The 15,112-nt window shown below is 45.9% G+C and overlaps 1 protein-coding gene across 1 annotated transcript; it reads right to left on the reverse strand.

The window, feature by feature from the left end:
• Positions 1-1,239: 1,239 nt before the first annotated feature.
• Positions 1,240-8,625, reverse strand: C2H8orf58 (chromosome 2 C8orf58 homolog). The gene is made up of 7 exons (XM_044660813.1): positions 8,577-8,625; positions 5,560-6,041; positions 4,963-5,109; positions 4,297-4,405; positions 4,006-4,118; positions 3,644-3,750; positions 1,240-2,018 (listed from the first exon to the last, which is right to left on the reverse strand). Exons 1-7 carry the CDS (start codon positions 8,623-8,625, stop codon positions 1,907-1,909), a joined length of 1,119 nt encoding a protein of 372 aa, XP_044516748.1. The 3' UTR covers positions 1,240-1,906.
• Between the last annotated feature and the right edge of the window lie 6,487 nt (positions 8,626-15,112).

Genomic DNA, 15,112 nt, shown 5'->3' on the forward strand with positions numbered 1-15,112 from the left:
CCGCTAGCTCTCAACAGCCTAGAAACGGAAGTGCGCCTCCCGCTACTGGGGTCGGCGGGGGTGTCTCGCCACGGTGCACACATTATAAGCGTCCGGAGAGAACGCGGAAACTCCAAAGAATTAGTTCCTATGTAAAAGAACCCCTACCCCCAACCCAGAACTAGACCCACCATTTTCCCCCTACTATCTCAGAAAGCACTGCTGCCCCCCTCCCATATGATTTCCAGGAGCCACACACCCCAAAGCTCCCCTAAAGTTAGCCTCCGGTTATCCTAGGGTAAACCGAAGTTACTCTTAACTCCTGCCGTTTCTCAAAATGCCCTACATCCTCACAACATCCCTGTGTAGTGAGCATTGTTATGCCCATCCTCCAGATGAGAAACTAAGGCTGGCAGAGAAGTGATTTACCTAGAGTGGCATGGCTTAGGAAGAGTCCAATCTCTGGTTTTCACAATTCCAGGCTCAGTGACCTTTCCCTACCAGGGACTGCCCCCAACACCTGAACGTCTGACCTCCCTTCAACCACAGTCCTATCTGTACATTACCACCCCCTCCCTAGCACACACAGCTGTACAAAACACAGAAAATCATTATCCCTCTTCCATCCCAGAAAGTCCCATCCTTCATGCCTCAGTCACACCTTCCTGTCTCTCTCTTCCAGAGTTCACACACACAACACACCTCTCCCTTTATTAGGATTATAAATCTAAAAATGAAAGGGACCTTTGAAACCATCTAGTTCAATCCCCCTCATGTTAAAAATGAAGAAAATGAGTCCAGAGAGGATCTTGTCCAAGTGATTTGTCCAAGTTCAAAATGATAGTAAATGTCAGAAGTGAGACCTGAACCCAGGTCCTCTTCCTCCAGATCCAGTTGTATCACACTGCTTCTATTACTGTCCCTTTCGTCCACTTTTCCTCCCCATCTTAAAGCAAACCTGAGAAGGCCATTCAACTAACAGGGGATCCAAAGACAACTGTGATGCATTCATTTGAAGGGTACCCACCCTTAAGGTATGAGAGCCAGCCCAATGGGAAAGGTCAAGAATTCAGAGTATTGTTTGAGTTCCATAGAATAAGCACTTAATACATATATGTTGAGTTGAATGGAGCTATGGACTCTCCAGAATAGTGAATAGAAGCTCCTTTTCTTTTCCCACTTCAAAGACCAAAAGTCTAGCCAGCCCCCACAGGGTTGTACCCAGGCTGGTACAACAGCCAGCTCACATTGACACCTGTGTATATAAACACATCTACATATAATTACATATAAATATACATCTGTAACAGGAAGCATAGGGCCTGTGGCATCATATACCACAACATGCTTCACACAAAAGCACAACAAATAAGTTAGTTCACATTGTACAATCCTAGGGATTTCTGACAATGGGACAAGAGTTAAGATAGAAAGCACTTGAGAGGGGACACTTCAGTCCATGGAACCCCACCTCCAATACAGTCCTCTTTCATTCTGACCTGGTGACCCTTAATTCTTGAAAACTGGCAGTGGAGCCCAAACTCTAGTCAGTCTTATGGAACTAGAAAGGCTTCAAGGATGAGCCTAGTGATGGATTGTGTGTCTTTAACCAAGGACCAACCCAAGGCCAAAGAGATTCATCACCACCTTGGCAAATGAAACCTTTTGACTGCAGCAACTCAAGGAAGATGGTATATCAAGTTATAGGATTTCAATGAATTGAGGGACTGATGAAATCATGGTTCCCTGAAGTGTCCAGAAGCCCCATCTTGCAGAAATCTTGAAGGAGAGAGATTCAGCCCTCACACCTTGGGACCCATTCCAAGCTACTGGTCATGGTAACCAGTTAAAGGTTATTGCATTGAGGTGTTGCCCCACCCATGATGTGCCAAGGAGAGAAAGGAAAGGACTTTGCTTGTAGGAGGCTTCAACAAACAGAGAAGTTCTTGGCTCGATGTTTCTTTGATACCAAACTTGGCAAAAAGGTCCTCCTTGAGGGGCAAGGCAGAGGGCCTTTCAGTAGTTCCTTTGAATCTCGCCTGTAGAGAAAGGAGATTGGTGTCAGGTGAGAAAGAAACAACTTTAATAACTTTATCCAGAAGTATTAGTTCAGTGCATCACTGTTTAGTGATGGAGAAAAGGAACTTCCCAATATATTCACATTCACTCCAGTGCCCAGTCCCTACCCTTATTGTTAAGAAGGGGAAACTGAGGCACAGATTGGTTAAATCAAGGGTCATTTTGAGTGACAGCAGTTTATAGCAGAACAAATACTAGATTGACAGTATGGATTCTAGTCCTCGCCCTAGTCATAAAAAGAGCTGGTTTTAGGGTCAGAAAGAAATGGATTCAAAGCCTTTCTCTGATACCAGCTATGTGATTATAATACTTGGTGAACTTGTTTACTCACCTGTAAAAGGAAGATAATACCTTTACTTTAAAACCCATTTCACAGGACTGTTATGAGCCCTAAATTTCATGATGTACATAAGGCACTTTATAAACTTTAAAATGCTGCCTAAGTGTCTATTATCATCATCATCATCATAGATGATATTTCTATAGAGTTTACTTGTGCTAGACACTGTGCCAAGCACTTTTTTTTAAACCTTACCTTCTGTCTTAGAATTAATCCTGTGTATTGGTTCCAAAGCAGAAGACAGTGGGAGTTAAGTGATTTGCCCAGGATCACATAGCTAGGAAATATCTGAGGTCAGATTTGAACAAAGAACTTCCTTTTTGAACAAAGCTGCCTCCCTAAGCACTTTTTACAATTATTGTTTCATTTCATCCTCACAGCAACCCTGGGAGGCAGGTGCTATCATCATCTACATTTACAGTTGAGGAACCCAAGGCAGAAAAGTTACTTACTCTGGGACCCAAATGTCTGAGGCTGGATTTTAATTCAGGTCTTACTGATTCCAAGCTCAGAACTCTAACACTATACCATTATCATTATTATTATTCTCACTCCTCATCTTATATTCAATACAGTACAGACAAATGACCTAAAGATAAAATGATATCCTACTATTATTCTTTAGATTTACTATTCAGATTATCATCATCATAGGGAAACTAGGTGGAGCAGTAGACAGAGCACTGGGCCTAGAATCAGGAAGATGCAACTTCCTGAATTCAAATCTGGCTTCAGACACATACTAGCCATGTGACTCTGGGCAAGTCATTTAACCCTGTTTACCTCATTTTCCTTATCTGTAAAATGAGCTGGAGAAAGAAATGACAAACCACTATAGGATCTTTGCTGGAAAAAAAAAAAACAAACCCAAATGGGATTACAGAAGAGTGGGACATGATTGAATAACCACCACAAATCATCATTATTATCATTTTCTGAGTCTATGTCCTTGGATCTGCAAGATGAACTAATAATAATCACTCATATTTGATCTTCAGTAGGGTCTACTATTATCTTCATTTTATATATAAGGAAACTTGGGCTCAGAGAATTGTCTAGTTACATACCCAGTCATTCATCCTAACTCCAAGTCCAGGGCTCAGGTTACTGAGCTAGACTATCCTAGACAATCCTGTAAGATTCCCTCTAGCTGTAACCCACTCTACAAAGAGTAGCAGTCAAGTATAGACTCCAGCTGATCTCTACCATCTTCCAATTTATCCTTATCCCCATCTCAAGACTTACCTGGGAGCAGGGGGGTCTTGAGCAAAAGAGGGTTCAGAGGCCCGAGGGTTCCTCCATCTGATCCTGTTGAGTAAAGCTTTGACTTTGTCCCAGTGGGAGAGATTATTCTAAATAGGAGGTAAAGTGAGTCATCATGAAGACCCACTTAACTGATGACCCCTCATCCTACCTAATGAGGACCCATTCTTTTCAAACCTAGAACCGTATCAATATCCCATCTCCTCACAAGTCCTTTGCCCCACAGGACCATTACCCCATTCCTGATATTCCTATTACAAGGGTATGATAGCTGAGCTTCCTATATTCTTCCCTTAGACCCTCCACTCACCATTGGTTTACTCCTAACAACATGTACCACCTACCCTGTGGCCCTGGTAGGATGGGATTGTGTGGTCAGCTCCTGCTGGTCCCTCTAGCAAACTTGGTGTGCTGACACTGTGCATCTGTGCCTGTCGAGGCAAAACTGATTCTTCCACTGTGAAGAAAGGGGCTTGGGTTAACCTGGGCAAGGAAGAAGAAGCCACTGGATTCATCAAGGAACCTGAGTGTAGGGTTATGGGTGTTTGAAGCCAAAAAGACCTGCCATGGAATAGATGAATGGCAAATGAAATTTCAGAGGACCAAAAAGAAAACAACATTCAGAAGCAAGTTGCCTTTACCTGACTTTTCCACTAGTCTCTGAAATTCCTGAGATCCCAAGACAGAAGAGACTCGAGGGCGAAAAGGGACAAGAATTGAGCTCTCGCTTGTGCCTTCCACACCCTACACCAGGGAAAGACAGAAATCTGTGACTTTGTTGATGAAGGAATCCAATCCATCACTGCAGAGCCTGAAAATTTCTGCCTCCCCATCTAAAGAAGAGCTGGCATTTATACAGCAAATGATGATTTGTGAATACATTAACTCATCTGACCCTCTTAGCAACCCTATTAGCATTCAGTATGACCCTGTGGGCCATATCACACCAATACTGTCCATGAGCTTTTCTTGGTAAAGGTGCCAGATTAATACCAGAGTAGTCTGCCATTTCCTTCTCCATTTCATTTTACAGATGAGGAAAGTAAGGCAAACAGGGTTAAATAACTTGCCCAGGGTCATACAGCTGGAAGTGTCTGAGGTCACATTTGAACCCAGGACCTCTAGTCCTGGCCCTCAATCCACTATGCCACCTAACTGCCCCCTACTATTCTTTCCAATACAGTGTGGGTTCCAACTCAGAGTTGGACACATCCCTGACATTCTCTTCTACCTCCCTCCCTGAACTGTGCCACACCAAGTCCAGGTGTTCCCCGTCCTCCTCCTCCATCCTCCTCACTCACAGTTGGCATCTGCTGGTGCTGCTGTTGGAGCTGCTGATGAAGCTGTTGGAGCAGGGCCATTCGCTCCAGCATCAAACACAGATGTTCCAAGTATCGCAGCCCCTGCCCTGGGAGGCAAGCCCAGGCATCAGCCTCAGAACTCAATGCCTGCGAGACATAACAGCATACAGTGATTTAGATCTGCTTTCTTCCCCTTGAGCCCCCCAGGAGTTAGCAAGTCCCAGCTTCAGGGAAGGGAGATTGAGGGTGTGGAGAGCCAAGGTAAGAAAGACCCCTACCAAATAGCATTCCCCCACCACACCACAGCCTGGGCCAGCATCAGGATGAACTTGTGCCCCTACCCATCACTCTGTGGGGGAGGCTGCCGCAACTCCAGCTACGAGTCACACCAACCCCAGCTACCTGTCGAGTCATGAAGCTTTGCAAACACCCACCAATTAGGAGCAGGAAATGCCTGAGAGCAGGCTCCACCTCAAGAAAGTTTCGGGGAGAAGGAGGTGGGAGTCAAGAATATTATAGGGAAAGGGGGTCTTCCCCTCCCCAAAGGGCAACTCTCCCCTGACATCTCCCTCTTCTGGTCTGATGGCCAGCACTCACCAGAGATTCTGCTGGGCCAGCCTGTGAGTCAGGTTCTGCCTCCTCAGTTCCATTCTGATCTCCAGTTACTTCTGGGGACACCTCAGATACTTGCTCCCTCTGCTGCCAACACTTGGGCAATGTAGCCGGCGAAGACCGAGGCCAGCAGGACCTTGCCACCACCTGCTCTAGTTTTCGGCTGGCCAGGAGCCGGTCCAGGTCTGGAGGGGGTTCCATGGTGACAGAGGCCAGCTTGGACCTCCTTCCCAGCTCCAAGTTTGAAGAGTCCAAAGCAAAACTGGAAGGAGTGGTGGAAGAGCTTTCTCCTTCCCCCATTTCTACCCCAGAGTCCCTTGAAGCCTGTTCCCCGGAGCTTCTCACAGGGCAGTCACCATCCTGGGACTCAGGAGAAGGTACCCTAGGCATGTCATGAACACGAAGATAGATGCTCTTAGCACCAAGCACCACACAGCCACCCAGAAGTGCTTCACAGCCACCACCATCTGCCAAAGAAAGTCAGCATCAGAGACCATACAGGCTCCCGCCCCCAGGTTCCTGGACCAAGCAACATTCCCATGAGAAGGTGTGTCCCTAGAGGAGTGGGCGAAGGGAGGAGACAAGCAGAGGCAAATACTAGGAAGAACTCCTTGTGAGATCATAGGATGTCAGAACTGGAGAGGACCTAAGAGGTCACCCACTTAGATATGTGAACATCAAATGCCTAGAACATTTCCACCAGGTGACTGTCCAGACTCCACCAGAAGAACTCCAGTTAGGGGGAACTCACTACATTTTCATTTTAGACAGCTCTAATTTTTAGAAGTTCCTCCTCTCAGTGAAGCTGAATTTTCTTTCATTGTTCCTAGTTTCTATCCCTTTTCCACATCAAAACCTGCACACCTATAAACTAAGGTGTTCCCATTGTTGTCTCCAATAGAATGGAAGCCTCTAGAGGACAGGAAGTCTTTTGGTTTTGTCTATATTTACAGTTCTTAATCATAATCCTTAACAAATGCTTGTTGGGTTACACTGGATTAAATTAATCAATAAAACACTTAAGGATTTACTATCTTCAGGGCAGCTAGGTGGCAGGGGGATAGCGTTGGCCCTGAGGCAAGAAGACTAGTGTTCCTGAGTTCAAATCTGACCTCAGATATGTACTAGCTGTGTGACTCTTGGCAAGTCACTTAATCCTGTCTGCCTCAGTTTCCTTATCTACAACATGAGCCTTCAGAAGAAAATAATAAATCTCAGTATCTTTGCCAAAACAAAAACCAAAAACCAAAAAAAAAAAAAACACCTCAAATTCAGTCAAGAAGATTTGAATACAACTAAAAAACATTCTTCAAAGAACTGTGCTAAATTATGCAGATGCAAAGACAAAAAATTAAATAGTACCTGCCCTCAGTGAACTTATATTCTATTGGGCACACCAACATGTATATGAATATATGCGAAATAGCTCCTAAATTTACAGGAGGCAGCTTGGTGGCACAGTGGATAGAGCCCTGGACCTGGAATTAGGAAGACTCATCTTCCTAAGTTCAAATCCTGCCTCTCACACTTACTAGAGCTATGTGATTCTGGGCAAGTCATTTAACCTGTATGCCTCAGTTTCTTGTCAGTAAAATTAGCTGGAGAAGGAAAAGGCACACTATTCCAGTATCTTTGCCAGGAAAACCCCAAATAGGGTCACTAAGAGTTGTACAGGATTTAACAACAGCAACAAAAATCCGTGTAGGAGTTCATCAGCACTCTCTTGGATAGAAACAAATTGAATGACTAGTGAAACTCCCTCATTTTACAAATAAGAAAACAAGTTTTGAGTGGCAAATGGTCCAAGGCCACACAGGTAGGAAGGGGCAGAGCCAAAGTTTGAACCAGGACCTATGATTTCAAAGCCTGCACTGATTCTACCGAACCACACCGGCCATCAGGAGAGGTCTGCAATAAATTCTTGCATTCCAGAAACAGAACTATAGCTAAAATCCCATTACAAACACTAACTCTGGGTAAAATCAAAGCATGGATTAAATAGGCATTGCTCCTCCTCACCCCTGCCCCAATCTCTAGTAAGTATACTGATAGTTACCCATAAAGCCCTCGGTCACTTCTAAAATGCGGTGTTAACTTTTCCTCGGAATGCTGGGTGGATTTGGGGGCCGGAAGGGGAGAGGAGGGGGTTTGGACGCCCAGGTGGTAAGGTCTAGGCTGCCAGGGTGGCACAAGGGGCGCAGCTAGAGACGCTTTTAGTTCTAAACTGTGAGGGCGGTGGCAGAGGAGAGAGGAAGGAAAGCTCCGGCAAACTCTCAAGCGCGGTAATGAATAAGAGCTACCAAGACAACAGAAAAATCCAGGAGCTCCTACCCAGCCCACTTGGTCCCAAGGTCAAGGATGAGAGCCAAAACAGAAGAGGGCTGATGAACCGGGAGTAAGTAGCTCAGATCAAAAAAGAAGCATAAATTCCCAGCCCTGCACAGCAAATAAAGAAGGCCCTCAAAGAGGGGGATGAGGGGTACTTCGGGGTGGGGGCTGTTCCAGTATGCTGCAAGCAGAGTTGTTTATTTCTCAAATGAACAAGGGGTTTAGGCGGAATCGGGGAAAATTAGGTTCGGAAGTGTTAGCTTGGGGCAGGTGAGCAGAATTTAAACTTCCCGTGGGGTCAGTCCAACATGAAAAACGGGTCCACAACATCGGGTAATCCCCGAGGCCCGGGAGCCCTGGGGCGTGCAGGACTGCACCCTGGGCGAAGGAGAGAAGCGAGGAACCAGGGTCCCGGACTGGGAGACATGGTTCCAGACGTGCCCTGGGAGAAAGCCCCAATCGAAAGGAAGAGGGGACCAGAACAGAGGCGATCATCAGATTAAATTGGGAGAATGGGAGAAGGAACCGCCTCCGCCCTCCCCCGGTGCGTAAATGTCTCGGGGAGAATCCTACCGCCCGCTCAGGCTCCGAGCGCTGGGGCAGAGGAAGGAGCAGGGACAGGGACCGGGGCTGGGAGTGGGGCAAGGGCAGGGAGGGGCAGGTTGGTGACTCACCCTGGCTGCCGAGCGGCTTTAGGGTGAAGACCCGCCGCTTCCCCAGCATGGCCCGGCTCCGAGGGTCGGAAAGCGCAGCTGCAACCCAGGAGAAGGCTAAACTGCCCAGCCCAGGCCGTGAGCCCCCACTCCACTTCCCACCGAGCCCCGCAGCCCGGACAGGGCGCGGCTCTGGGACACTCCCAGGCTAGGAGGGCGAGGGCTAGGGCTGGGGGGTGGAGATGGAGGTGGGGGTGGAGGTGGAGGTGGAGGTGGAGGAGGAGGAGGAGGAGGAGGCTAAAGTGAACGTGCAGTGAGTGCTCAGCCCGCGCTGGGATCGCAGAAGTCCCCTCTAGCTTAAGGGGAGGATTGGGGACAGGTGGGAGAAATGTGAGCCCGAGGCAGCTGGGGTGGGGGTGCGAGGGCCTCAGAATGGAGGAACCGGGAGAGAGGAGAGGAGAGTCAGGCGGTCGCTGAACTAAACCTTCCCATTCTCCCCTCCATCCCTCTTCCCTAATCCTGCCTTCGAGAAGCAGATAAAGGCGATCGGACAGTTCCGCTTTACCTCTAGCTCAGCTAGCCAGAGACCTGCCACCCTTACAAAGATGCAAGCGGGGCTGAAACTGGAACCCAGAAAACAGAGCTAAAGCGGGAGGCGGGAAGGGAAACGCCGCGCTAAGAGGAGAGCCCTCCAGGCTCGCGGCCCTATCCTCGGTCCTCTCCCTCAGTTTCCTTAGCGGTTAAAAAGAGAGGGCTGGGCTACTTAAATTCTACCAGCCTCTCCCAAGGTAGAGTTAACCGAGGGAAAGGACGGGATGAACATAAACAGGAGGAAGCCTCGGTTTCCTTGTGGTTGTAGAGGAAAGGCTGCGACCTCCGGGAGGGAAGATTGTGGTCATTACACTTACTTCCTCCAGCTCCGGCCCCGGGCTTTGCACCTAGGAGGCACTAAATGAATGACCTAAAGAAGATCGTTCTTCAGCGGCTGAATACCCGCCAGTTCTGGGTCTTGGTAAGACCTTACACTTCCTTATCTGTAAAATGGAGATAATGATAACTCTTGCCCCCATCCCCTCCCCTTACCGGAATGTGGTGAGGATCTAGCGAGATAGAGACGTATGCAAATAGAGTTTGGAGGCTCGGTGGATTGTGTGCGGTCTGGAAGCTGGAGTTCAAACGCTAAAAACCTGGGCAAAATCTTTTGCCTCAAGAAACACAGTGGAAAAACAACTGCTTGAACACATGGGTTGTTGGGGATATTATTGGGGATGTAGACACTAAACGATAACTCTAGTCCAACTATCAATAATATGGAATTAGGTCTTGATCAATGATACATGTAAAACCCAGTGGAATTGTGTGTCGGCTAAGAGGGGCTTGGGGAGAGGGAAAGAACATGAAACATGTAACTATGGGGAAATACTCAAAATAAAAATATTTTTCAAAAAGCCTTTTGCCTCAGTTTCACCATCTGGAAAATGAGCTGAAGAAGGAAAAGGCAAGCCACTCCACTCCAGTATCTTTGCCAAGAAAAACCCAAAATGGGGATCACAAAGAGTTGAATGTGACTAAACAAAAACATTTGTGCAAAGTATTATTCTTAATTTTAGGCTGAGTCAAAACTCTACTCACCCCCCCCCCTTCCCTTTTCCTCTGGGATTGGATAAATAGATCCTACTGGAAAGAGAGAAGAAATAATATTTTCCAAGTAGGGCTTCCAGAAGACCAACTGAGACTCCAATTTGTAGCTATAAATTTGGGGAGAAGCTACAGAGAGGCTTCCCAAGCCCACTTGCGTTTCCTTTCCATCCTGTTCTCCCCAGACTCAAAGAAACTAAGAGGGCATGAGGGAGAGGAGATACCTGAGCCTAGATCAGAGTTCACTCTAGTCTTCTCTCTAGAAAGGGAGAGAAGAAAAGAAAATCCCTCAGAGGGAGATAAGGGGGAAAATGGGAGTGAAAGAACCCTGCCCTGCATCTGGGGAATGTGAGGCTGGATTCCTAGAGGGGCCCAGCTGTCTCCGTGGTGACTTTGGGTCAGGAATGTGGCTGGCCCAGAACAGGAAGCTCTGGGCCCGCAGGAATGCAGGCAGTCTCAGGCACAGGCTTTGTGTGTGGCTCACTCTGGCTTCCTCTAACCTGCCCAACCCCCTTTCCAACTTCCCCAGAAGTGAAGAAAAAAGACCAGACATTCCCTTACCCTCCATACAACCATGGCTCCCTGCCAACCTAAGGAAAAAGAGAGACAACTTCTTTGGGATGCTTGGGAGTCATCTTGGTTGGCCTTTCCCCTTAATTCACTTTCTTCTTCCAACTGGACCCCAAACCCCAGCCCTTTAACTTTCTCAACCTAGGAATGACTTCTAGCAATGCCCTGATCAGAAACTTGAAGACAACCCATTCTTTGTTCCTTAAAGGTCAAACCCTTGAACATTCCAGGGATGTGCCTAGGTTTCTCCATGCCATGCTTCCCCTCTGAGCCAGCTGCCCACCAACAAAGCAGGACCTGACCTTGCTCCTGCTCTAAGAACAGGAACAAAATCCATCTTCCTTTGCTAAAGGGAATAGCAGTGGACCATCCTGTGGCTCCATTCACAAGTCAAAAGAGTTCCCAGATCAAAATTCTTCCATAGCCCAAGGGCAAGAACTGTCTAATTTTTGTACCTCTGTCCTTGGTGCCTGGCACATCATAAATGTGTCGATGCTTTCTCATTTATTCATTTGTAGTCTGATAAGCAATGTGGTACAGTGGAAAGAATGCTTGCCTAGGAGTTTGCCCCTAAATCATTTCATCTCTCTCAGGCCCAGGTTTGTCATCTATAAAACCAAGAAGAACCATCTTCCTCTAAGAAGGAAGGTGAGGCAACAGAAACCTTCCTGTCTTCCAAGCTGAATAAAGCACCTTTTATGTACCCTACGTTGGGCTAAGCGCTAGAGACACAAATGCCAAGTAAAGGAGGTTGTCCCTGCCTTCGAAGGGCATGCATTCTAATGGGAGAAGGCAATACAGAAAGGGGAGCTGGAAAGGGGGAGGGAGGGTGGTATCAAACGATGGTATGGAACAATGAATCAATGGCAGGAAGAGGTTTGGAGACCTAAATTCAAATCCTGCCTCACATACCTGAAAGCTAAGTAACTGGCCAAGGGAATGTAGATAGGCCTAATTTGAGCATCAATAAGAGAATGTATAAAAAGCATTTTGTAAACCCTAATTTCAGTTGTTTTTCAGTCTCCTCCTGAAAGATCTCTTTCGGGGTTTTCTTGTCAAAGATACTATAGTGGTTTGCCATTTCCTTCTCCAGCTCATTTTCCAGTTGAGGAAACTGAGGCCAACTGGGTTAAGTGACTTGCTCAAGGTCACACAGCTAGTAAAAATCTGAGGTCAGATTTGAACTTAGATCTTCTTGACTCTAGGCCACGCATTCTGACCACTGCACCACATAGCTGCTCCCAAAGTGTAATTAATATAAATGGCAGTTATTACAAGATGATATGAAAGATTGCTTCTAGCCTTGATGTGCTTATTTTCTTGAGACAAGAAAATGACTGCTTCTAAGTTCAGACAGGGTTTTGGATTTAGACTTCATGATCCCTGAGGGACAGTGAAAATCCATGGAAGTACACCTAGAGTTACAAAGGAGGGATAAAGGGGCAGGGAGGTAGGTGGATTGAGAGTCAGGCCTAGAGACAGGAAGTCTTGGATTCAAAATTTGACCCTGGGCAAGTCATTTAACCCCTTTTGCCTAGCCCCTGCTACTCTTCTGCCTTAGAAGGGATACTAAGGCAGAAGTTAAAAGTTTTTCTTCTTTTTTTTTTAATATGCTCAAATTATAGGTACAGAATATGATTTTAACTTAAAACTAGGTTTGTCTGCTTCTGAAGATGCCCTCCTGGACCAGGGGTTCTTAACTTGGGATCAGCAAACTTTCTTTTTAAAACATTTTATTATTAATATTCATTTCAATCATTTAAATAATGTTTTATTATTCATATTAATTATAATAATTGTTTCAATATATTGATTTCCTTTGTAATCAATGTATTTTATTTTATTCCTTTTTTTTTTTAGACCCTTACCTTCCATCTTGGAGTCAATACTGTGTATTGGCTCCAAGGCAGATGAGTGGTAAGGGTAGGCAATGGGGGTTAAGTGACTTGCCCAGGGTCACACAGCTGGGAAGTGTCTGAGGCCAGATTTGAACCTAGGACCTCCCTATCCACTGCCCAGCTGCCCTCTATTTTATGCCTTTTAAAACATTATCCTGAAAAAAGATCCTTGGGTCTTAGACCTTCAGGCTTTAAGAGAGATTAAAAGTCTTGCCCTTGGCCACACAGCCAATCTGTGTGAAAGAGGGGACTTGTAAGGTCTCTTTAAGACCATCAGTTGCAGCATTGCTAGAAGCTTCTTAGCTGGAACTCCTTAAATTAAGTACAGGTCCTTTTTTTTTTTTTAATATCTCAGGCTTATATAATACTTCAAACTTTATAAATCTCTTTCCCCACAACAGCTCTGTGCAGCTGGGACGCCAACCAGCTTTCGTCTCATCTTTCAGACTAGAACACAGAGGCTTCAGTTCTAGAGGTTAGGTGGATCCCCTTTGTTGTGTGTGGAGGGAGAAATTAAGGTGTAATAACTTGTTTCTCAAGTTATTAAGAGTTATTAATATGTCAAAGCTGATCCTGTCCCCCTCACCCCCCATCCATTTCTCTTACAGGGTCACCCCCACCCCCTCCTTCAAGCAGGACAACTTTGGGTTGGGTCTTTGGGCGTCTGTTTGGGGACTTGCCTGGGGCAGATCTGATCAAAACCTTAATGCCCTTTTAATCTTAGAAGTCTCTCCTACAGCCCTTCCCAGATAATCCAGTCCAGAACTCCTCCTCTCTTTGTATAAAAATGTTCATTTGCACTCACATTTCATTTGAAAGCCCGTAGACAGGAGGCCCTAGGTTCCAATTTGGCCTCAAATTCTTCCTAGTTGTGAGACCCTGGGCAAGTCACTTAACCCTCCTTGCCTAGCCACTCTTCTGCCTTGGAATCCATACTCAATATTGACTCTAAGACAGAAGGTAAGGATTTTATTTTAAAAAAGAAAAGGCAATGGAACCAAAATAGCTGGCAAGTACGCTTGTCAAGTCTTAAAGAGGAACTGTCCTAGTTTAGTGCTGATGGCAATAGAGAACTTTGTAGAAACTGATCAAACATGCGAAATAAGAGGAAAGAAAGAGTCACCGCCAACAGCAAGCTTTCAAACCTGGGAGAATGGGTGAAAAGGAAAACCTGAGAGTGGAACCAGTTTAGAAGAAAGAGTAGAGGGGAGGGAAGAAGGGAGGGAGACAACATGAATCATATAACTTGGGAAAACATATATTTTGTTATAAAAATAAAGATAAAACATAAAGAAGAAAGGGCAATAAGTTTGATTCTGAACATGCTGACATTGGACATCTTCCTAGCTTAGTTACTCTTTGTGACAGCATTTGGGGTTTTCTTGGCAGAGATACTGAAGTAGTTTGTCATTTTCTTCTCCATATCATTTTGTAGATGAGGAAACTGAGGCAAATATGGTTAGGTGACTTACCCAGGGTCACACAGTATCTGAGGCCAGTTTTGAACTCGGGAAGCTGACTCCAGGCCTAGCTGCCCCAGGACAGCCCAGTAGAGATACCCTAAAGGATTTGGAGTTAAGACTTAGAGCTCCAAACCCCTCATTTTAACAGAAGAAAGCCTGGGGAGATAAAGTCAGTCAGTTGATCAGTCATGGAGCATTTATTAATAAGTGCTGGGGAAAGCAAGAAAGGTCCCCCTCAAAACCCCTAAACCCCACAGTTCCTGCTCTTAAGGGGCTCACAAGACAATGGGCAAACCACTACATATAAACAAACTCTATACTGGATAAATTGGGAGTGTGGGTCAGTAGATAGAAAGCCAAGTCTAGAGTCCTGGGACCTAGATTCAAATCTGACCTCAGACACTTCCTAGCTGTGTGACCCTGGGCAAGTCACTTAACCCCCATTGCCTAGCCCTTACCGCTCTTCTGTCTTAGAATTGATACAAAGACAGAAGGTAAGGTGTTTTTTTTTTAAATTAAATAAATAAAATTACATTATTATATATATTTTGTTATTATATAAATACATTAAAAAATAAAGCAGTGAGGGGCAGCTGGGTAGCTCAGTGGATTGAGAGTCAGGCCTAGAGACGGGGAGGTCCTAGGTTCAAATCTGACCTCAGACACTTCTCAGCTGTGTGACCCTGGGCAAGTCACTTGACCCCCATTGCCCACCCTTAGCACTCTTCCACCTAGGAGCCAATACACAGAAGTTACAGGTTTAAAACAAACAAATAAATAAATAAATGAAGCAGTGTCAGAGGGAAGATGCTAAGATTATGGAGAGCTGGGAAAGGCTTCCTGTGAAATGAGCCTCAAAGGAAGCCAGAGAAGCCAGGAGGCCCAGGTGAGGAGGCAGAGAAGTCCAGCCATAGGGGACAGCCTGGGAAAATGTCGGGAGTGGAAAACACAATGTTCTGGTCAAGGTCATAAGTGGGATTAGAACCTA

Source organism: Gracilinanus agilis, chromosome 2 (assembly GCF_016433145.1).
Source record: "Gracilinanus agilis isolate LMUSP501 chromosome 2, AgileGrace, whole genome shotgun sequence".
In the NCBI taxonomy this organism is placed as follows: Eukaryota; Metazoa; Chordata; class Mammalia; order Didelphimorphia; family Didelphidae; genus Gracilinanus; species Gracilinanus agilis.

Coding starts and splice junctions, on each gene's coding strand:
- C2H8orf58 (XM_044660813.1), bottom strand. CDS start 8,625: ATGCTGGGGAAGCGGCGGGTCTTCACCCTAAAGCCGCTCGGCAGCCAG. Junction 5,110..5,559: donor CTGGCCCAGCAGAATCTCTG/GTGAGTGCTGGC, acceptor TATGTCTCGCAG/GCATTGAGTTCTGAGGCTGA. Junction 4,119..4,296: donor AGTGGAAAAGTCAGGTAAAG/GCAACTTGCTTC, acceptor CTTTCTTCACAG/TGGAAGAATCAGTTTTGCCT.